A 22,555-nucleotide genomic window follows, 5' to 3' on the forward strand; every position below is an offset into this window, starting at 1 on the left:
GGTTATTTAACCAATCCGTCCGTTGACTTGGAATCTCTACAGTCATTTAGTCATTATTCAAACCAACTGAAGTTCATTTGAGTCAAATCCTTTGATGTGAGACTTCTGTAAATATATCTGTAAGAATAAATAACTAATAAATAACTAATAAATAACTAATAACTAATAAATAGCATTACCATATATTTATCAGTCAGTGTAAACACCCCCCTCACAGAACGGAGGTTTTAATAAAAATGTAAGATTTCCCGCAACCAACTTTATTGCTAAACCCTGCGTCCTGAAATGGGACATTTAAAAATCCATCGTGTGATGTGGCTCAACAGAACTAGGTTTATTTGAAGAGCGTCACCAGCAGCTCTTGGCTGAGGTTACTAGCTCTCTAGGCCTACAGTTTATACACGCAGGCCTAAATATATCTTATTTTGAAAGGACGGACATTTCAAGAATGTTTTTGAAATCAAGCTCATGTCATTACTGCAACTAAAAAACATTAAAATGCTACCTCACCATTTGTTAGATTTAGAATAGTTTGCCGGATGCATAGGACAGGGTTTGATATTATCTTTCAGAGTTGACATGTCTGTCAATAATATTATTTTCCACTATCTGTGTTGATAAATCTGCAATAGGTTTAATTATGAGTATATTTCTATACACACTAACAAACAGATGCCTATAGCTTGGATTCAGCCCAACAGAAGCCTATAGCTTGGATTCAGCCCAACAGAAGACTATAGCTTGGATTCAGCCTAACAGAAGAATATAGCTTGGGTTCAGCCCTACAGAAGCCTATACCTTGGGTTCAACCCAACAGAAGCCTATAGCTTGGGTTCATCCCAACAGAAGACTATAGCTGGGGGGTGTTTACACTGACTGATAAATATATGGTAATGCTATTTATTAGTTATTAGTTATTTATTAGTTAGTTATTCTTACAGATATATTTACAGAAGTCTCACATCAAAGGATTTGACTCAAATGAACTTCAGTTGGTTTGAATAATGACTAAATGACTGTAGAGATTCCAAGTCAACGGACGGATTGGTTAAATAACCTTGGTAGGCCTTCACCAGAATTACTGGGTTGAAAAACTCCCTATAAGGTTTATTGTCTTTCTTGAGGGGTACTGTCTTTACATCTTCCTAGTAGAAAGTGTTCTAGGTCTCTATTTACAAGGCACGGACGGTTACGTGCACTTTATTATTCTGTCTGTATTAAAGCCCTTTACTGATTGTCAGTAATTGGGCCTGGCTGCCAAGTGGGTGGGCCTGCCTCCCCAGTGGGTGGGCCTGGCTGCCCAGTGGGTGGGCCTGGCTGCCCAGTGGGTGGGCCTGGCTGCCAAGTGGGTGGGCCTGGCTGCCAAGTGGGTGGGCCTGCCTCCCCAGTGGGTGGGCCTGCCTCACCAGTGGGTGGGCCTGTCTCCCCAGTGGGTGGGCCTGGCTCCCCAGTGGGTGGGCCTATGTCCTCCATGACCCACCCATGTATTTCAGTTGACTGATTTATAGTCTTCTGTATGGCTGAACCCAAGCTATTGTCTTCTGTAGGGCTGAACCCAAGCTATAGGCTTCTGTTGGGCTGAACGCAAGCTATAGGCTTCTGTTGGGCTGAACCCAAGCTATAGGCTTCTGTTGGGATGAACCCAAGCTATAGGCTTCTGTTGGGTTGAACCCAAGCTATAGGCTACAGAAGACTATAGCTTGGGTTCAGCCCAACAGAAGACTATAGCTTGGGTTCAGTCCAACAGAAGCCTATAGCTTGGATTCAGCCCTACAGAAGACTATAGCTTGGGTTCAGCCCTACAGAAGCCTATACCTTGGGTTCAGCCCTACAGAAGCCTATAGCTTGGGTTCAGCCCTACAGAAGACTATAGCTTGGATTCAGCCCAACAGAAGACTATAGCTTGGGTTCAGCCCAACGGAAGACTATAGCTTGGGTTCAGCCCAACAGAAGACTATAGCTTGGGTTCAGCCCAACAGAAGACTATAGCTTGGATTCAGCCCAACAGAAGACTATAGCTTGGATTCAGCCCAACAGAAGACTATAGCTTGGATTCTGCCCAACAGAAGACTATAGCTTGGGTTCAGCCCTACAGAAGACTATAGCTTGGATTCAGCCCAACAGAAGCCTATAGCTTGGGTTCAGCCCAACAGAAGACTACAGCTTGGATTCAGCCCTACAGAAGCCTATAGCTTGGGTTCAGACCAACAGAAGCCTATAGCTTGGGTTCAGCCCAACAGAAGACTATAGCTTGAGTTCAGCCCAACAGAAGCCTATAGCTTGGATTCAGCCCTACAGAAGACTATAGCTTGGGTTCAGCCCTACAGAAGCCTATACCTTGGGTTCAGCCCTACAGAAGCCTATAGCTTGGGTTCAGCCCTACAGAAGACTATAGCTTGGATTCAGCCCAACAGAAGACTATAGCTTGGGTTCAGCCCAACGGAAGACTATAGCTTGGGTTCAGCCCAACAGAAGACTATAGCTTGGGTTCAGCCCAACAGAAGACTATATCTTGGATTCAGCCCAACAGAAGACTATAGCTTGGATTCAGCCCAACAGAAGACTATAGATTGGATTCAGCCCAACAGAAGCCTATAGATTGGATTCAGCCCTACAGAAGCCTATAGCTTGGGTTCATCCCTACAGAAGCCTATAGCTTGGGTTCAGCCCAACAGAAGACTACAGCTTGGATTCAGCCCTACAGAAGCCTATAGCTTGGGTTCAGACCAACAGAAGCCTATAGCTTGGGTTCAGCCCAACAGAAGACTATAGCTTGAGTTCAGCCCAACAGAAGCCTATAGCTTGGATTCAGCCCAACAGAAGACTATAGCTTGGATTCAGCCCAACAGAAGACTATAGCTTGGATTCAGCCCTACAGAAGCCTATAGCTTGGATTCAGCCCTACAGAAGACTATAGCTTGGGTTCAGCCCAATGGAAGACTATAGCTTGTGTTCAGCCCAACAGAAGCCTATAGCTTGGGTTCAGCCCAACAGAAGCCTATAGCTTGGGTTCAGCCCAACAGAAGCCTATAGCTTGGGTTCATCCCTACAGAAGCCTATAGCTTGGGTTCAGCCCAACAGAAGCCTATAGCTTGGGTTCAGCCCAACAGAAGCCTATAGCTTGGGTTCAGCCCAACAGAAGACTATAGCTTGAGTTCATCCCTACAGAAGCCTATAGCTTGGGTTCAGCCCAACAGAAGACTATAGCTTGGATTCAGCCCAACAGAAGCCTATAGCTTGGGTTCAGCCCAACAGAAGCCTATAGCTTGGGTTCAGCTCAACAGAAGCCTATAGCTTGGGTTCAGCCCAACAGAAGCCTATAGCTTGGGTTCATCCCTACAGAAGCCTATAGCTTGGGTTCAACCAAACAGAAGCCTATAGCTTGGGTTCATCCCAACAGAAGCCTATAGCTTGGTTTCAGCCCAACAGAAGCCTATAGCTTGCGTTCAGCCCAACAGAAGCCTATAGCTTGGGTTCAGCCCTACAGAAGACAATAGCTTGGGTTCAGCCATACAGAAGACTATAGCTTGGGTTCGGCCCAACAGAAGCCTATAGCTTGGGTTCAGCCCAACAGAAGACTATAGCTTGGGTTCAGCCCAACAGAAGACTATAGCTTGGATTCAGCCCAACAGAAGACTATAGCTTGGATTCAGCCCTACAGAAGCCTATAGCTTGGGTTCAGCCCTACAGAAGACTATAGCTTGGGTACAGCCCTACAGAAGACTATAGCTTGGGTTCAGCCCAACAGAAGCCCATAGCTTGGATTCAGCCCTACAGAAGACTATAGCTTGGGTTCAGCCCAACAGATGCCTATAGCTTGGGTTCAGCCCAACAGAAGCCTATAGCTTGGGTTCAGCCCAACAGAAGACTATAGCTTGGGTTCAGCCCAACAGAAGCCTATAGCTTGGGTTCAGCCCAACAGAAGACTATAGCTTGGGTTCAGCCCAACAGAAGCCTATAGCTTGGGTTCAGCCCTACAGAAGACTATAGCTTGGGTTCACTCCAACAGAAGCCTATAGCTTGGGTTCAGCCCAACAGAAGCCTATAGCTTGGGTTCAGCCCTACAGAAGCCTATAGCTTGGGTTCAGCCCTACAGAAGACTATAGCTTGGGTTCAGCCCAACAGAAGATTATAGCTTTGGTTCAGCCCAACAGAAGGCTATAGCTTGGGTTCAGCCCTACAGAAGACTATAGCTTGGATTCAGCCCAACAGAAGCCTATAGCTTGGGTTCATCCCTAGAAGCCTATAGCTTGGGTTCAGCCCAACAGAAGCCTATAGCTTGGATTCAGCCCAACAGAAGACTATAGCTTGGGTTCAGCCCTACAGAAGACTATAGCTTGGGTTCAGCCCAACAGAAGCCTATAGCTTGGATTCAGCCCAACAGAAGACTATAGCTTGGGTTCAGCCCTACAGAAGACTATAGCTTGGGTTCACTCCAACAGAAGCCTATAGCTTGGGTTCAGCCCAACAGAAGCCTATAGCTTGGGTTCAGCCCAACAGAAGCCTATAGCTTGGGTTCAGCCCTACAGAAGCCTATAGCTTGGGTTCAGCCCTACAGAAGATTATAGCTTGGGTTCAGCCCAACAGAAGCCTATAGCTTGGATTCAGCCCAACAGAAGCCTATAGCTTGGGTTCAGCCCAACGGAAGACTATAGCTGGGGTTAAGCCCAACAGAAGGCTATAGCTTGGGTTCGGCCCTACAGAAACCTATAGCTTGGGTCTCCGATTTTCATCCAACAAATTGAGGGCACACAATTAAAATTGTGAATAACGACACAGCTATGTATAGCCTACTTCACTATGGAAAAGGAGTCACAATACATGTCATGTTGATAGGACTTTCAGTTTGCTTCCATATAACTGGTTTCACATTCATCTCTCGGGATCATAATAAAAACTCATGTAAAACAATGAATGTGTATTTACAAACCCCTTCTCCAAACAGATGACTCATTTACCTAGCTCTTATCAATAGATCTCATCAATTTATAAATTACAGTGCATGGAGAATGCTATTTCTATCAGGAAAACTCATGTTAAACAATGAATGTGTATTTACAATCCCCTTCTCCAAACAGATGACTCATTTACCTAGCTCTTATCAATAGATCTCATCAATTTATAAATTACAGTGCATGGAGAATGCTATTTCTATCAGGAAAACTCATGTTAAATAATGAATGTGTATTTACAATCCCCTTCTCCAAACAGATGACTCATTTACCTAGCTCTTATCAATAGATCTCATCAATTTATAAATTACAGTGCATGGAGAATGCTATTTCTATCAGGAAAACTCATGTAAAACAATGAATGTGTATTTACAAACCCCTTCTCCAAACAGATGACTCATTTAACTAGCTCTTATCAACTTATCAACGTAATGGTGGTGGAATTTTTAGGGTCAAGGTCAGAATATGACACATCTGTAGACACACCTCCGGCCACACCTTAATTTATTAGCTCTTCCCCCAAAATGAATAGCATGTTATTCTGATGCTTGAGTTTAAGATCACAATATGACTAGAGAGAGAAGTGCTTAAAAGGGAATTACATTCCATATACACTTAACTCAGGTCGTAGTTTCCCCCTCAGAAAATAGTCCTTGATATGCCTCAGAGAATAATCCTTGATATGCCTCAGAGAATAATCCTTGATATGCCTCACCAGAGAATAATCCTTGATATGCCTCACCAGAGAATAATCCTTGATATGCCTCACCAGAGAATAATCCTTGATATGCCTCACCAGAGAATAATCCTTGATATGCCTCACCAGAGAATAATCCTTGATATGCCTCACCAGAGAATAATCCTTGATATGCCTCACCAGAGAATAATCCTTGATATGCCTCACCAGAGAATAATCCTTGATATGCCTCACCAGAGAATAATCCTTGATATGCCTCACCAGAGAATAATCCTTGATATGCCTCAGAGAATAATCCTTGATATGCCTCAGAGAATAATCCTTGATATGCCTCAGAAAATAATCCTTGATATGCCTCAGAGAATAATCCTTGATATGTCTCATCAGAGAATAATCCTTGATATGCCTCAGAGAATAATCATTGATATGCCTCACCAGAGAATAATCCTTGATATGCCTCACCAGAGAATAATCCTTGATATGCCTCACCAGAAAATAATCCTTGATATGCCTCACCAGAGAATAATCCTTGATATGCCTCACCAGAGAATAATCCTTGATATGCCTCACCAGAGAATAATCCTTGTTATGCCTCACCAATGAATAATCCTTGATATGCCTCACCAGAGAATAATCCTTGATATGCCTCACCAGAAAATAATCCTTGATATGCCTCACCAGAGAATAATCCTTGATATGCCTCACCAGAGAATAATCCTTGATATGCCTCACCAGAGAATAATCCTTGATATGCCTCACCAGAGAATAATCCTTGATATGCCTCACCAGAGAATAATTCTTGATATGCCTCACCAGAGAATAATCCTTGATATGCCTCAGAGAATAATCCTTGATATGCCTCTGAGAATAATCCTTGATATGCCTCACCAGAGAATAATCCTTGATATGCCTCAGAGAATAATCCTTGATATGCCTCACCAGAGAATAATCCTTGATATGCCTCAGAGAATAATCCTTGATATGCCTCAGAGAATAATCCTTGATATGCCTCAGAGAATAATCCTTGATATGCCTCAGAGAATAATCCTTGATATGCCTCAGAGAATAATCCTTGATATGCCTCAGAGAATAATCCTTGATATGCCTCAGAGAATAATCCTTGATATGCCTCAGAAAATAATCCTTGATATGCCTCAGAGAATAATCCTTGATATGCCTCAGAAAATAATCCTTGATATGCCTTAGAGAATAATCCTTGATATGACTCAGAGAATAATCCTTGATATGCCTCAGAGAATAATCCTTGATATGCCTCAGAGAATAATCCTTGATATGCCTCAGAGAATAATCCTTGATATGCCTCAGAGAATAATCCTTGATATGCCTCAGAGAATAATCCTTGATATGCCTCAGAGAATAATCCTTGATATGCCTCAGAGAATAATCCTTGATATGCCTCAGAGAATAATCCTTGATATGACTCAGAGAATAATCCTTGATATGCCTCAGAGAATAATCCTTGATATGCCTCAGAGAATAATCCTTGATATGCCTCAGAGAATAATCCTTGATATGCCTCAGAGAATAATCCTTGATATGCCTCAGAGAATAATCCTTGATATGCCTCAGAGAATAATCCTTGATATGCCTCAGAGAATAATCCTTGATATGCCTCAGAAAATAATCCTTGATATGCCTCAGAGAATAATCCTTGATATGCCTCAGAGAATAATCCTTGATATGCCTCAGAGAATAATCCTTGATATGCCTCAGAGAATAATCCTTGATATGCCTCAGAGAATAATCCTTGATATGCCTCAGAGAATAATCCTTGATATGCCTCAGAGAATAATCCTTGATATGCCTCAGAGAATAATCCTTGATATGCCTCAGAGAATAGTCCTTGATATGCCTCACCAGAGAATAATCCTTGATATGCCTCACCAGAAAATAATCCTTGATATGCCTCACCAGAGAATAATCCTTGATATGCCTCACCAGAGAATAATCCTTGATATGCCTCACCAGAGAATAATCCTTGATATGCCTCACCAGAGAATAATCCTTGATATGCCTCACCAGAGAATAATCCTTGATATGCCTCAGAGAATAATCCTTGATATGCCTCACCAGAGAATAATCCTTGATATGCCTCAGAAAATAATCCTTGATATGCCTCAGAGAATAATCCTTGATATGCCTCAGAGAATAATCATTGATATGCCTCAGAGAATAGTCCTTGATATGCCTCACCAGAGAATAATCCTTGATATGCCTCACCAGAAAATAATCCTTGATATGCCTCACCAGAGAATAATCCTTGATATGCCTCACCAGAGAATAATCCTTGATATGCCTCACCAGAGAATAATCCTTGATATGCCTCACCAGAGAATAATCCTTGATATGCCTCACCAGAGAATAATCCTTGATATGCCTCACCAGAGAATAATCCTTGATATGCCTCACCAGAGAATAATCCTTGATATGCCTCAGAGAATAATCCTTGATATGCCTCAGAGAATAATCCTTGATATGCCTCACAGAATAATCCTTGATATGCCTCACCAGAGAATAATCCTTGATATGCCTCAGAGAATAATCCTTGATATGCCTCACCAGAGAATAATCCTTGATATGCCTCACCAGAGAATAATCCTTGATATGCCTCACCAGAGAATAATCCTTGATATGCCTCAGAAAATAATCCTTGATATGTCTCATCAGAGATGCAATATTTTATGGGGAAGATTGTTGACCATGCATTTATTTACACAGTAGTGTCCTACTCCTATCATCCATTGTAGTCATAACAATATTAGAAAGGACTGTCTGGGAAGTTTAGGGCTGAACCCAAGCTATAGGTTTCTGTAGGACTGAACTCACGCTATATGTTTCTGTAGGACTGAACCCAAGCTATAGTCTACTGTAGGGCTGAAACCAAGCTTTAGTCTTCTGTAGAGCTGAACCCAAGCTATAGTCTTCTGTAGAGCTGAACCCTAGCTATAGTCTTCTGTAGAGCTGAACCCTAGCTATAGTCTTCTGTAGAGCTGAACCCTAGCTATAGTCTTCTGTAGGGCTGAACCCTGGCTATAGTCTTCTGTAGAGCTGAACCCTAGCTATAGTCTTCTGTAGGGCTGAACCCTAGCTAAATCTTCTGTAGGGCTGAACCCTAGCTATAGTCTTCTGTAGGGCCAAACCTACTGAGTTGAGGTATGTAGTTCAGAATGTTTTAATTATGTACCTGGGATTTTCTCAGTTTGATTTTACAATTTGTGTCAAGTTAAAAATTGGCCACAATCTGGGAGCCATGTCAGTAATACACACAGACTGTCACGTTGTCGCACCCTGACCATAGTTTGCTTTGTATGTTTCTATGTTTTGTTTGGTCAGGGTGTGATCTGAGTGGGCATTCTATGTTGTGTGTCTAATTTGTCTGTTTCTGTGTTTGGCCTGATATGGTTCTCAATCAGAGGCAGGTGTGAGTCATTGGCTCTGATTGGGAACCATATTTAGGTAGCCTGTTTGGTGTTGGGGTTTGTGGGTGATTGTTCCTGTCTTTGTGTTTGTTACACCAGATAGGGCTGTTTTCAGTTTTTCACGTTTCTTGTTTTTTGTATATTGTTCTATTTTCATCTTTATTAAAGATGTATCTAAATAACCACGCTGCGTTTTGGTCCGCCTCTCCTTCAAAAGAAGAAAGCCTTTACAGAATCACCCACCACAACAGGACCAAGCGGAGTGGTGACAGGCAGAGGCAGCAGGAGCAGCGAGGTATGGACTATACAACTTGGGAGGAAATAGACAGGTGGGCGGTCGACCCAGGGAGAGTGCCGGAGCCCGCCTGGGATTCGCTGGAGCAGTGCAAAGAGGGTTATAGGAGAATGGAGTTGGAGAGACGAACACAGCGGCGTGGATGGAAGCCCGAGAGTCAGCCCCAAAAATGTCTTGGGGGAGGAACACAGGGAGTATGGCGAAGCCAGGTAAAAGACCTGCGCCAACTTCCTGTGCTTACCGGGGCTAGAGAGACCGGGCAGGCACCCGTGTTATGCTGTGGAGCGCACGTGTCTCCAGTGCGGGTGCATAGCCCAGTGCGGTACATACCAGCTCCTCGTATCGGCCGGGCTAGAGTGGGCATAGAGCCAAGTGTCATGAAGCCGGCTCTACGCATCTGGTCTCCAGTGCGTCTCCTTGGGCCGGCTTACATGGCACCAGACTTGCGCATGGTGTCCCCGGTTCGCCTGCATAGCCCAGTGCGGGCTATTCCACCTCACCGCACTGGCAGGGCGACCGGGAGCATTCAACCAGGTAAGGTTGGGCAGGCTCGGTGCTCAAGAGCTCCAGTGCGCCTGCACGGTCCGGTCTATCCAGTACCACCACCACGCACCAGCCCTCCGGTGGCAGCTTCCCGCACCAGGCTTCCTGTGCGTGTCCTCGGATCAGTACCACCAGTTCCAGCACCACGCATCAGGCTAACAGTGCGCCTCACCTGTCGGGCGCTGCCGGAGTCTCCCGCCTGTCGGGCGCTGCCGGAGTCTCCCGCCTGTCGGGCGCTGCCGGAGTCTCCCGCCTGTCGGGCGCTGCCGGAGTCTCCCGCCTCTCGGGCGCTGCCGGAGTCTCCCGCCTCTCGGGCGCTGCCGGAGTCTCCCGCCTCTCGTGGCGCTACCGGAGTCTCCCGCCTGTCGGGCGCTGCCGGAGTCTGAGGAACCAGAGCCTCTCTGTCCCGAGCTGCCCCTCTGTCCCGAGCTGCCCCTCTGTCCCGAGCTGCCCCTCTGTCCCGAGCTGCCCCTCTGTCCCGAGCTGCCTCTCAGTCCAGTGGGGTCATTTAGAAGGGTCGCCGTGGTTAGGAGGCCACGGCTGAAGTGGATAATGTGGCGGACTAAGACTATGGTGAAGTGGGGGCCACGTCCAGCACCGGAGCCGCCACCGCGGACAGATGCCCACCCAGACCCTCCCCAATAGGTTCAGGTTTTGCGGCCGGAGTCCGCACCTTGGGTGGGGGTACTGTCACACCCTGACCATAGTTTACTTTGTATGTTTCTATGTTTTGTTTGGTCAGGGTGTGATCTGAGTGGGCATTCTATGTTGTGTGTCTAGTTTGTCTGTTTCTGTGTTTGGCCTGATATGGTTCTCAATCAGAGGCAGGTGTTAGTCATTGTCTCTGATTGGGAACCATATTTAGGTAGCCTGTTTGGTGTTGGGGTTTGTGGGTGATTGTTCCTGTCTTTGTGTTTGTTACACCAGATAGGGCTGTTTTTGTTTTTTCACGTTTCTTGTTTTTGTATATTGTTCTATTTTCATCTTTATTAAAGATGTATCTAAATAACCACGCTGCGTTTTGGTCCGCCTCTCCTTCAACAGAAGAAAGCCGTTACACACGTCCTGACCATAGAGAGGCTTTATTTTCTATGGTGTGGAGTAGGTCAGGGCGTGACTGGGGGGTTAGTCTAGTTTATATTTTCTATGTGGGGTTCTAGGTTATTTTTTCTATTTTGGGGTTTTGGTATGATTCCGAAATAGAGGCAACTGACTATCGTTGTCTCTAATTGGGGATCATACTTCAGTATATTTTTTCCACCTGTGGGTTATGGGATATTGTTTGTGTTAGTGTGTTTGAGCACTACGTTGTCACGAGTCTTTGTAAGTTTTGTTGTTATGTTTCCAGTTTCACTTTGTAATTAAAGATGTGGAACTATACCCACGCTGCGCCTTGGTCAGGTACGTCCTGTGCCTGCTCCTCGCACTCTCCTTGAAGTGCGTGTCCCCAGTCCGGTGCGTCCTGTGCCTGCTCCTCGCACTCCCCCTGAAGTGCATTTCACCAGTCCGGGGCCACCTGTGCCGGCCCCACGCATAAGGCCTCCAGTGCACCTCCCCAGTCCGGAGCCTCCGGCGATGGTCCACGGTCCGGAGCCTCCGGCGATGGTCCACGGTCCAGAGCCTCCGGCGATGGTCCACGGTCCGGAGCTTCCGGCGATGGTCCACGGTCCGGAGCCCCCTGCGCCGATGCACATTCCGAGCACGGCGTCCAGTCCTGCTCCAAGGCAGGAGTCTTGCTCTGCACCGATGCCCAGTCTAGACACGTCCTGACCATAGAGAGCCCTTTATTTTCTATGGTGGAGTAGGTTAGGGCGTGACTGGGGGGTTAGTATAGTTTATATTTTCTATGTGGGGTTCTAGGTTGTTTTTTCTATGTTGGGGTTTTGGTATGATCCCCAAATAGAGGCAGCTGACTATTGTTGTCTCTAATTGGGGCTCATACTTAAGTAGCATTTTTTTCCACCTGTAGGTTATGGGATATTGTTTGTGTTAGTGTGTTTAAGCACTACGTTGTCACGGGTCTTTGTACGTTTTGTTGTTATGTTTCCAGTTTCACTTTGTAATTAAAGATGTGGAACTATACTCACGCTGCTCCTTAGTCTGCTCATTTAGAAGAACGTGACACAGACATTTATAACTGTAGTGTTAGTTTCCTTCAGTTTGTGACCTACATGTTGTATCAATCCATTCCATCTAACTTTCTTTGCTGTCACTTCCATGTAGTTGTTCCAGAAGGTTGCTAGCATTAGTGGCTCATATTAGGCTAACTCTCTGCAATACTTATTTGCCTATTTGAATCGTTATGGAACTCAGATCATAAATAGCAGTTTAAACCTGTTCCATGATTTGTGAGGATTATTCAAGTACATATATGGGACTATTGTTCAACCACTATTGTCAACTTGCATCCACCTTCCAATCAATTATTAATGAATTGAATATGATAACTTTCAAGATTGTCAGATTATTTTAGGATGATTTAAAAAACTCTTTATAGAGGTAGGGTTTCAGATGTTTTCAGAAGATGGACAGGGACTCTGCTGTCCTAGCTTCAGGAGGAAGATGGACAGGGACTCTGCTGTCCTAGCTTCAGGGGGGAAGATGGACAGGGACTCTGCTGTCCTAGCTTCAGGAGGAAGCTGGTTCCACCATTGGGTTGCCAGGAAAGAGAAGAAGGGTGGGATTGCATATATCTTGGGCTCAAGCTAGACATACAAATGCTGCTGTTGTCTGGGCCTCCTTCATAGCGCTAAGAAACAAATGCACAGGATTGATCAGGAAGTCCAAATCAGATGACTATTTAAATGCAGTCACAGAGAACCTAAACAACCCTACCAAGTTCTGGAAGCTAATCAAATCAGTGTCAGGATCTAATGTATCCTCTGGCCGTCCTGGCTATTTAATGATGGATTCTAATGAAGTGAAGGATAAAGCAGATATTGTAGGGGTTTTAACAAGCATTTCATATCTGCTGGTTCTGTTGTTGATAATGGTGGGGCCCAGGCCTCTAATGTCAGCTCTGTTACAGTAAACTATGATATAGGCCCTCATGTGAACCATTTTAACTTTGAGCCTGTTTCTTATGCTGAGGTCTATAAAGCACTAAAGGCAATAGACACTAAAATGTCTGCAGGTCTAGACAACCTGGACCCCTACCTCTTAAAGATACCAGCTGGTATTATTACTGAACCTGTGGCTGACATTTTCAACTTGAGTCTCTTGACCAATTCCATACCCAGCATTTGGAATTCAGCGGATGTCCTCCCACTGCTAAAGGGTGGAGATTCCTCAGATGCTAATAACTATCATCCTATCTTCAAACTCCCTATCCTGGCCAAAGTCTATGGATCCCTAGTGAACTCCCTATCATGGCCAAAGTCTATGAATCCCTAGGGAACTCCCTATCCTGGCCAAAGTCTATGAATCCCTAGTGAACTCCCTATCATGGCCAAAGTATATGAATCCCTAGGGAACTCCCTATCCTGGCCAAAGTCTATGAATCCCTAGTGAACTCCCTACCCTGGTCAAAGTCTATGAATCCCTAGTGAACTCCCTACCCTGGTCAAAGTCTATGAATCCCTAGGGAACTCCCTATCCTGGCCAAAGAATCTGAATCCCTAGTGAACTCACAGTTAAAAAACATCTTCATTGAAAAGAACCTACCGAGTGGGGTTCAGTCTGGCTTTAGATCAGGGTACAGCACCACAACTGCAGCTATGGCAGTGGCAAACAACATCATTAATGCATTGATAAAAAGCAACACTGTGCTGCTCTGTTTGTGGATTGATCAAATTCCTTTGATTCAGTTGACCATGAATTGTTGTTAGCTAGACTCAGAAACATTGGTCTCAGTGAAGGGGCAGTAAATTGGTTTAGGAACTACCTTTCTGACAGAACAGAATGTGTTATATACTGACAATCACAAGTCTAGCTTTCTGGGGATTAATAGAGGTGTGCCCCAGGGTTCTATTTTAGCTCCTGTGTTGTTCTCAATTTTTATTCATGATTTGAGAAATGGGATGCAACCAGCAGATGATAGTCATCTATTCATGTACTCCTTCTCTGGTTCAGGCTGTTGAAGAGCTCCAGACTGCTTTTCAGTCACTGTAGGCCTCCCTCCCAGTTTGGTCTCAAACTGGTCTTGAATGTACCAAAAACTAAATTAATTACCTTTACCAGAGCCTGAACTCTGCCAGAGAAGGTTAGCATGGTCACATCTGATGGCTTATCCATTGAAAAAGCGTCATCCTACAAATATCCAGGGATTTGTTGTCCTTTAAATTTCATATGGATAATCTTGTGACAAAGCTTAAATTGAAACTGGGTTATTGTTTTTGTAATAAGGCTTGCTTCCCACTTATGTCTAGAAAGAAGCTTGTTCAGGCCACTTTTCTCTCTGTAATTGATTATGGTGACTTGTTGTATATGCATGCAACCTCCTCCATCTTACAGAGACTGGACTGTGTATATCATGCATCCTTGCACTTTATTACAGGTGCCAAGTCACTCACCCACCATTGCACATTGTATCAAATGGTAGGTTGGACCTCACTCTATATGCACAGAAATATACATGTGTATGTGTTCATCAACAAAGCCCTTTTGGGTAAACTCCCTCTTTACCTCTGTGGTCTGGTCTCCTTCCCCACCAGCAGGTAAACTCCCTCTTTACCTCTGTGGTCTGGTCTCCTTCCACACCAGCAGGTAAACTCCTTCTTTACCTCAGTAGTCTGGTCTCCTTCACCACCAGCAGGTAAACTCCCTCTTTACCTCTGTAGTCTGGTCTCCTTCACCACCAGCAGGTAAACTCCCTCTGTAGTCTGGACTCCTTCACCACCAGTAGGTAAACTCCCTCTTTACCTCTGTAGTCTGGTCTCCTTCACCACCAGCAGGTAAACTCCCTCTTTACCTCTGTAGTCTGGTCTCCTTCACCACCAGCAGGTAAACTCCCTCTGTAGTCTGGTCTCCTTCACCACCAGCAGGTAAACTCCCTCTTTACCTCGGTAGTCTGGTCTCCTTCACCACCAGAAGGTAAACTCCCTCTGTAGTCTGGTCTCCTTCACCACCAGCAGGTAAACTCCCTCTTTACCTCTGTGGTCTGGTCTCCTTCCCCACCAGCAGGTAAACTCCCTCTGTAGTCTGGTCTCCACCACCAGCAGGTAAACTCCCTCTTTACCTCTGTAGTCTGGTCTCCACCACCAGCAGGTAAACTCCCTCTTTACCTCTGTAGTCTGGTCTCCACCACCAGCAGGTAAACTCCCTCTTTACCTCTGCAGTCTGGTCTCCTTCACCACCAGCAGGTAAACTCCCTCTTTACCTCTGTGGTCTGGTCTCCTTCACCACCAGCAGGTAAACTCCCTCTGTAGTCTGGTCTCCACCACCAGCAGGTAAACTCCCTCTTTACCTCTGTAGTCTGGTCCTCTTCACCACCAGAAGGTAAACTCCCTCTGTAGTCTGGTCTCCTTCACCACCAGAAGGTAAACTCCCTCTTTACCTCTGTAGTCTGGTCTCCTTCACCACCAGTAGGTAAACTCCTTCTTTACCTTTGTAGTCTGGTCTCCTTCACCACCAGAAGGTAAACTCCCTCTGTAGTCTGGTCTCCACCACCAGCAGCAGGTAAACTCCTCTTTACCTCTGTAGTCTGGTCTCCACCACCAGCAGGTAAACTCCCTCTTTACCTCTGTAGTCTGGTCTCCACCACCAGCAGGTAAACTCCTCTTTACCTCTGCAGTCTGGTCTCCTTCACCACCAGCAGGTAAACTCCCTCTTTACCTCTGTAGTCTGGTCTCCACCACCAGCAGGTAAACTCCCTCTTTACCTCTGTAGTCTGGTCTCCACCACCAGCAGGTAAACTCCCTCTTTACCTCTGCAGTCTGCTCTCCTTCACCACCAGCAGGTAAACTCCCTCTTTACCTCTGTAGTCTGGTCTCCTTCACCACCAGCAGGTAAACTCCCTCTTTACCTCTGCAGTCTGCTCTCCTTCACCACCAGCAGGTAAACTCCCTCTTTACCTCTGTAGTCTGGTCTCCTTCACCACCAGCAGGTAAACTCCTCTTTACCTCTGCAGTCTGGTCTCCTTCACCAGCAGCAGTTACCATACCTGGTCTCCTAGGTGGTTGCTACGTAAAGTCCCCAGGACTTTCACAGTATTAGGCAAGACTGCCTTCTCTTCTTGTGCACCAGACTCATGAAATAGTCTGCAATCCATGCTTCATCTAGATATGTTAGTGCCACTGAATGGATTTAAAATATTGATGGGAGACTCTGTTACAGAGGAGTGTAAATGATTTTTTTAAAGGCTGGATCATGTTGTTGTATGTTTTAATGATGTAATGTCGTTCTGCCTCTGAACAGGCAGTTAACCCACTGTTCCTAGGCCGTCATTGAAAATAAGAATTTGTTCTTAACTGCCTTGCCTAGTTAAATAAAGGTAAAATAAATAAAAAATATTTTAAAAATTGTTGCTGCCTTCTGGCCAGGTCTCCCTTGAAAAAAGATACTATGGGTCTCAATGGGCTTTTCCTGTTTAAATAAAGGTTCAATTAAAATCATTTTTTAAAAGTTTGCGTATTTTTAAATCTGCCAATTGTTGCTGAAAATGGGACGAATGTGTGTATTTACATGGCAGTGCATGGAGAATGGTGTCATTTCTGTCGGGAAAATTAAAGTAAGATGTTGTTCCACTTGGAACCTTAAGTCAAGGTCAGAATACGACATATCTGTAGACACACCTCTGCCACACCGTCATTTCTTTGATCTCCACCCAAAAGGAATAGCTGGTGAATAGCATACTATTCTCATAGCATACTATTCTCGATTCCGATTTAGGAATTTACGCCTTTCCAACCGCTGAAAACTTGCTAGCCGACAGATTTTCTTGCGGAATTTTAATTCGATATTGTTTTCAGTAAATGTATCTTAAACCACCCCCTTTAAATACAGTGTACTTTGTAATTTTGAATTTTGTCGACAGACACGAGAGAATGGGTTCAGAATGTTAAGGATCAGTTAATATATGCATATTCATCTGTCTCAGCAATTGGTAGATTTAAAAAAAATACTCTGATCTTGTAGATTATTTAGGTTTGGGAAAGTGTTTATGAATCATTTAGATAAAGGTTAAATAAAAATTCTAACATTTAAAAAATAGGTTTGAAGAACCTTTAAGCCTGAAAGAAAGAAAGCAGTGGTTGGGTTCGTTCAGTTCTTCAACCCATGGTAATGTTGGAAGATTAGTATACATAGAATTATGACAGGGAGAATACTGTACAATAGTAGGTTATACCCTCGTCTATTACCTGCACTAACCATGGAACTGTGTGATGACACGGCCAGGTATTGCCCCATGTGTTGGGTTCAAATTGTTGCGGCTTGGTCTTTATTTTATTTATTGAACCTTTATTTGAAAAAAGGTCTGCACTTTTTTTTTTTTATTATCAACTGTTACTAATGGTCCTCAGAAACAACCGCATGGCCATGACGGCGTTTACAGTGGAAGCAAATTAAGGTAAATGAAACTATGTAATTAAATGGAATGATAATGTAGGCTATACCAACTGAAGGGAACTAACAGCGTAATTAAATGGAATGATAATGTAGGCTATACCAACTGAAGTGAACTAACAGTGTAATTAAATGGAATGAGTGTAGGCTACACCGACTGAAGGAAACGAACAGTTAATTTGCAGTTAAATAGGCCTATGTGTGGTCATTAGGCCTACTGACGGTCGATAATGATAGTGGTTCATATTTAACATGACAGAGAATGTCGGGGTAGCAAGTTAAAAGGCCTTACAATGTAAATGCTGCATAATGGCACAGCATTTCATAACTTTACTATGGGAAGGTTGATATGTTGATTTATGCGGGCTTAACTCGGGTCAGAATCCCCCTAATGAGAATATGAAAGGGAGGATACTATTTTATTGTATCAGAAACTAATGTGGTGAGTTGTTATTTGAGACCTGCAAGCTGTTCACTCGTATGCGATATGCTCAACAGTGTGTTAAACGGACTCCATGGTTGGAAAGTGAAGTGCCCTCGGGCCTTATCACCTTACACGATCATTTAGATATGCGATGTCATTATTGACCGATAAAGGTTATTTGTTGTCTAGTTAAAAACGTGTGATTAGATCATTATGTTTGAAATATTTGAAACATGACTATCATTTCCATTATCGGTGGTGAGCACTAGATTTTATAATATTGGATTTGCCTGTAGGCCTCAGTTATGAGTGTTCAAGGACCAGTTTTCTATGGAGTTAACCTACTTGTGTTAAATTACCCTTAAAGTCATATTATTAAGCACTCATATTTCGCTTTGGTCGTTACATTTCGTTTCCGTTCAAATAAACCCAGGGCTGTCTATGTCACGCTGAATTGTCCGTAATGTTTGGCCTACCCACCAAGAAATTGTAGCACTGCTAAAATGTTATTAAGTGAACGACTGTTCACATCACAGCGTTGGAACGGAAAAGGCAGATGGATAGGCCTATAAGTGTTCCAGAATGGTAATGTTTTGTAGGGAAAATTACCTCCCAGCTGCCAACATCAACATTCTTATGTGAGTGCAGGAAATATCCATTTTGGTCAAATTTCCTTTCAATATAACATACAAATAAAATAACAATTAAGTGTAAGTGAAAAAATATTTAATTACATCCAAAAATATCTTTGTAATAAAAAAACGAATAAAACATGTAAATATGCAAAACAAACAAAAGCAGAACAGAATACCTGTGTGTAAAGTGTGGCCTTCGAATGGAGGCAATGAAACAGTACCTACTGGTCGATGGATGTTTCTCTGTCCCCTCTCATGCCTCCTCGCTCTACCGCTCCACAGCAGTAAAATCAGTTTGTCGTGACGGGGAGGGACGCACATAGTAGGTATTGAGAACACATTGATGATGAAAGAACATGTAATATAGCATACAAAAAGTAACATCGTCCCAGGATGAGCGAGATTAGTAGTAAAAAAAAACATGTTCCGCCTCTCATACGGAAGGCGAACATGAGTCGCTCTCTAAGTTCCAACATATCCACGTCAAGGTCAAGGCACTTGGATCCAACGGTCGACCATGCATGCAACATTACGCATCCCAGAGGCTGTATGTCGGGAGAACATCGTCAGATAGTTCGTTGTCAGTTAGTCGGAGGCTCGGAGCACCAACGTTATTATTCCTCTTGGTTAGTGTTTGAAAGTGGCGAGGTGGAACAGTCCGATTTACGGTTGAAGTCTCGAGACCTCTCATGCTCCGAAAGCTGCTCGCTCGACGGGATGGAATTCTTCTTAGGACGGCCTTTTGGTTTGGTTGGAGATTCCAATCCTCCTCCTTGTAGGACCTGTACAGTGGAAACGATTCAAGTTTCAGTTAAAACAATTCAACCGTCCGCAATAAAACGGTTTAGTCCTACCATAAAACCAAGATAATTGACAAGTCATTCTCCTCCTTGTCATATTGTTCATAATAAGAAATAAGAACTTACTATTTTCTTCCATTTCATTCTCCTGTTCTGGTACCAGGTCTTGACTTGTAGTTGACTCAGATCCAGACACTCAGCAAGATCTATTCTACATGAACAAAGACAGAAGCGATTAGAGAGATTTCCTTTACATTCTCTAATAGCACACTATGACGCTGCCTTGAACTAAAAGCAGTCGATAGTCAATGGTATTAAAGGAGGATATTTTCTTTGGTTTCATCAGTCATAACAGCAGATAAGGCATTTGCATGTTTTTATTTCTGCCTGTCGCCTTTTCCGCACATCACCAATAACTGGGGTTGGGGATAAACGAAGTTGATTGAATTAATTTGAATACCTGTCAGGTGTTGAAAGGTACTTTTGTTTCTCAAATCTCTTCTCTAGGCCCATGAGCTGTAGCTCAGTGAAGACTGTCCTACTCCGTCGGCCCTTTTTGGTCTTGCTGCTGCGGTCGCCGAGGTGCTCCAGTTTGCTTCGGAAGTGGATGTCCAGCGGGAGGTGGTGGGAGGCTGAGCCGTGGTGCAGGACTGGAGCCCCAGATAGGAGAGCAGAGCCTAACGGTGATCCAAGTGAACAAGAGAGTGGCGACATGGGGAACTTCAGGATACCCGACTGGTCGGCCTTCAAATCTGAAAGTCAAAGTCCAACAATATCACATTTAAATTGAATTATTCTAGGTCTACACAAAGATAATTAATTTAACAATGCCTATAGGCTGCACACTTGACTATTAGCTTGGCAATTACAAACTGATGATGACAGTTCTCTTGGTAAAAAATAGAGGTTAACATGAATACAGAGAAATGTCACTAAAACATTTTATTTTATAATATTATTATTAGTAGTATTATTGTATTGTTATATCTGTATTATTTTAATAATAGTTAAGTCATAGTAGTATTGTAGCCTATTTAAGATATCATTACATTATACTACGATAGGCCTCGGCCCAATACAAATAAGAATAATTTAATTGTAAAATGGTATTGTATTTATTTTATAATTATGGTAATACTTATAGCAATAGTTATATTATTATAAACATTATAGATGTATATTCGTATAAACGCCGAAAATATCTTTTCAATTAATGTCATATGTAACCAAATGCATCTACTTTCTCGTCGAAATATTGACACGTAAAGTGACTTCACACTACTACTCTCTTAGTGTTTTTTCACCCACCAACACAATTTCCCTGAGCCAAATTCATATGAACCATATGACTGCTGAAATGCATAAATAGTGGTATTCGATAAACAAGGACTAGTTTTACAAATCGCATGACCAATCAATGTAAACACGTGTAATAGGTTCTGGCCTTTCTCGGGAGTTTTCCGAGCCACCGTGCTTCTACACCTGCATTGTTTGCTGTTTGTAGTTTTCGGCTGGGTTTCTGTACAGCACTTTGTGACATTAGCTGATGTAAGAAGGGCATTATAAATACATTTGATTGATTATACTACACTGGAAAAAGAACATGAGTCCAATACTCTGAAGGCAGAGACCCGCTGCGTGAAACTTAAGGCCCGCATCGCCCTTTCTAAAGTCTGGTGACCCAGTGTGAACATTCGCTCGAGTGGAAACATTCACAAGACAAACTTGTCTACATTTTTTTGATACAGCAATATATACTTTAGAAACCTTCTTAAAGATCCAATGAAATTACAATGTTGTTTTTGAAATACGGTGACTAAATTAGGGTGCCCGAATGGCGCAGCGGTCTAAAACGATGCAGTGCAAGAGGCGTCCCTGGTTCGTATCCAGGCTGTATCACATCCGGCCGTGATAGGGAGTCCCAATTGGCCCGGGGTAGGCAGTCATTGTAAATGAGAATTTGTTCTTAACTGACTCTCCTGGTTAAATAAAAGGGCACGCACTGGTAACGCGCTTCTCTCCATTGCTTTGGGGTGCATGGTTGACCTTTGCCCTATAACCTACCATTTGTAGCCTATATATATATGTATACACATTTAAAACGTTCCTAGATCGTGCACTTTTAATAAGTATATAATACCAGAAACACAAATGTAAACAGGCTCATATTTATAGATGCATTAAAACAACTTGTTTTACGAGCGCCATTTGGGACAATTACTGCCTGAACGAATCAAAAGCATTCATCTGGAGTAGGGTTTCCCAAACTCGGTCCTGGTCTAGAGAATACTATATAACAAAGACTTATTGCAAATACAATCACATTTTTGGGTACACACCTCCATCTTAAAACAAGCTAGAATCAAAAGCAGTGCATCCTACCCAGGTGGTTGTGGTATGGCCGTGCCGATAACAGAGCTTGTACTCCGAACTTGAGTAGCTCCCCTGCCGGGGTAGACACCTTATGGTCCGGGTGGTCGGTCAGAATCTCTTCGATCATGAAGCTCCGGTAGCGATGTGAGTGGGAGCGGTGGTCGTTGTAAGCCTCCGGAAGATAGTAGTGAGCCCCCAAGTCCAAGGGATGCTGCATGGTTCAGTTCGGTCAGCGGGAGAGACCGAGTGTAATAAAAACTTTTTCTTCCTCCTTGGGTAGTCTAGCTATACCGTAGAGACATGCAATCACATTTAAACAGCCGTCCCTTCTCACTTTACAACTCTGGGATGGAATAAGTCACTCGGGTACAGGGCTGGAAGTTAACATTCTCAACTGGACACTGAAATAAGCCCGTCCTGATTCTGCCTCTGATTCTGTTTCTTTGCTAAAACCCAACTATGGAGATTGCAATATGGAACCAAACGTCCTCAAAGTGTCATCATAACGTTTAATTTCCGGCCAATATCAAGTAATGCGGTCTACCCCTGTTTACTGTAGGCTATAGCGTCGCCGAGAGTATGCATGGAGCAGTTCAAGGCTTATAAGAGAGTTCCTTTCTATGCTCCTCCCCTCCTTAGACGAGCCAGCCTCTCAGACCCGAGGAAGGAAGGAAACATCTATTAACACTACTTTGCATGCTAAAATAGGCAAATTATTTAAGCAAATTAGTAGGCATGTATTTGGTTTGGACACATTAGCCTGCCTATCTACTCTTGACCAGAGAAAGCAAGAGAGATTTATTGTGCACAATGTTGAAGGAATGTTGGTGTGAGATGGTCAATTTGAAGGTCCCAATGGCTACGTCTTTGAAATGCATTTTACAATGAATGTT

General features: G+C 43.7%; 1 protein-coding gene across 1 annotated transcript; it reads right to left on the reverse strand.

The window, feature by feature from the left end:
- Positions 1 to 18,582: 18,582 nt before the first annotated feature.
- Positions 18,583 to 22,237, reverse strand: LOC135530503 (homeobox protein BarH-like 1). Its single transcript, XM_064958813.1, has 4 exons — positions 21,672 to 22,237; positions 19,750 to 20,041; positions 19,416 to 19,500; positions 18,583 to 19,271 (listed from the first exon to the last, which is right to left on the reverse strand). Exons 1-4 carry the CDS (start codon positions 21,877 to 21,879, stop codon positions 19,104 to 19,106), a joined length of 753 nt encoding a protein of 250 aa, XP_064814885.1. The 5' UTR covers positions 21,880 to 22,237; the 3' UTR covers positions 18,583 to 19,103.
- Between the last annotated feature and the right edge of the window lie 318 nt (positions 22,238 to 22,555).

Source organism: Oncorhynchus masou, unplaced genomic scaffold, assembly GCF_036934945.1.
Source record: "Oncorhynchus masou masou isolate Uvic2021 unplaced genomic scaffold, UVic_Omas_1.1 unplaced_scaffold_1356, whole genome shotgun sequence".
Lineage (NCBI taxonomy): Eukaryota > Metazoa > Chordata > Actinopteri > Salmoniformes > Salmonidae > Oncorhynchus > Oncorhynchus masou.

Coding starts and splice junctions, on each gene's coding strand:
- LOC135530503 (XM_064958813.1), bottom strand. CDS start 21,879: ATGCAGCATCCCTTGGACTTGGGGGCTCACTACTATCTTCCGGAGGCT. Junction 20,042..21,671: donor GCCATACCACAACCACCTGG/GTAGGATGCACT, acceptor TTTGACTTTCAG/ATTTGAAGGCCGACCAGTCG. Junction 19,272..19,415: donor GAATGAAATGGAAGAAAATA/GTAAGTTCTTAT, acceptor TCCACTGTACAG/GTCCTACAAGGAGGAGGATT.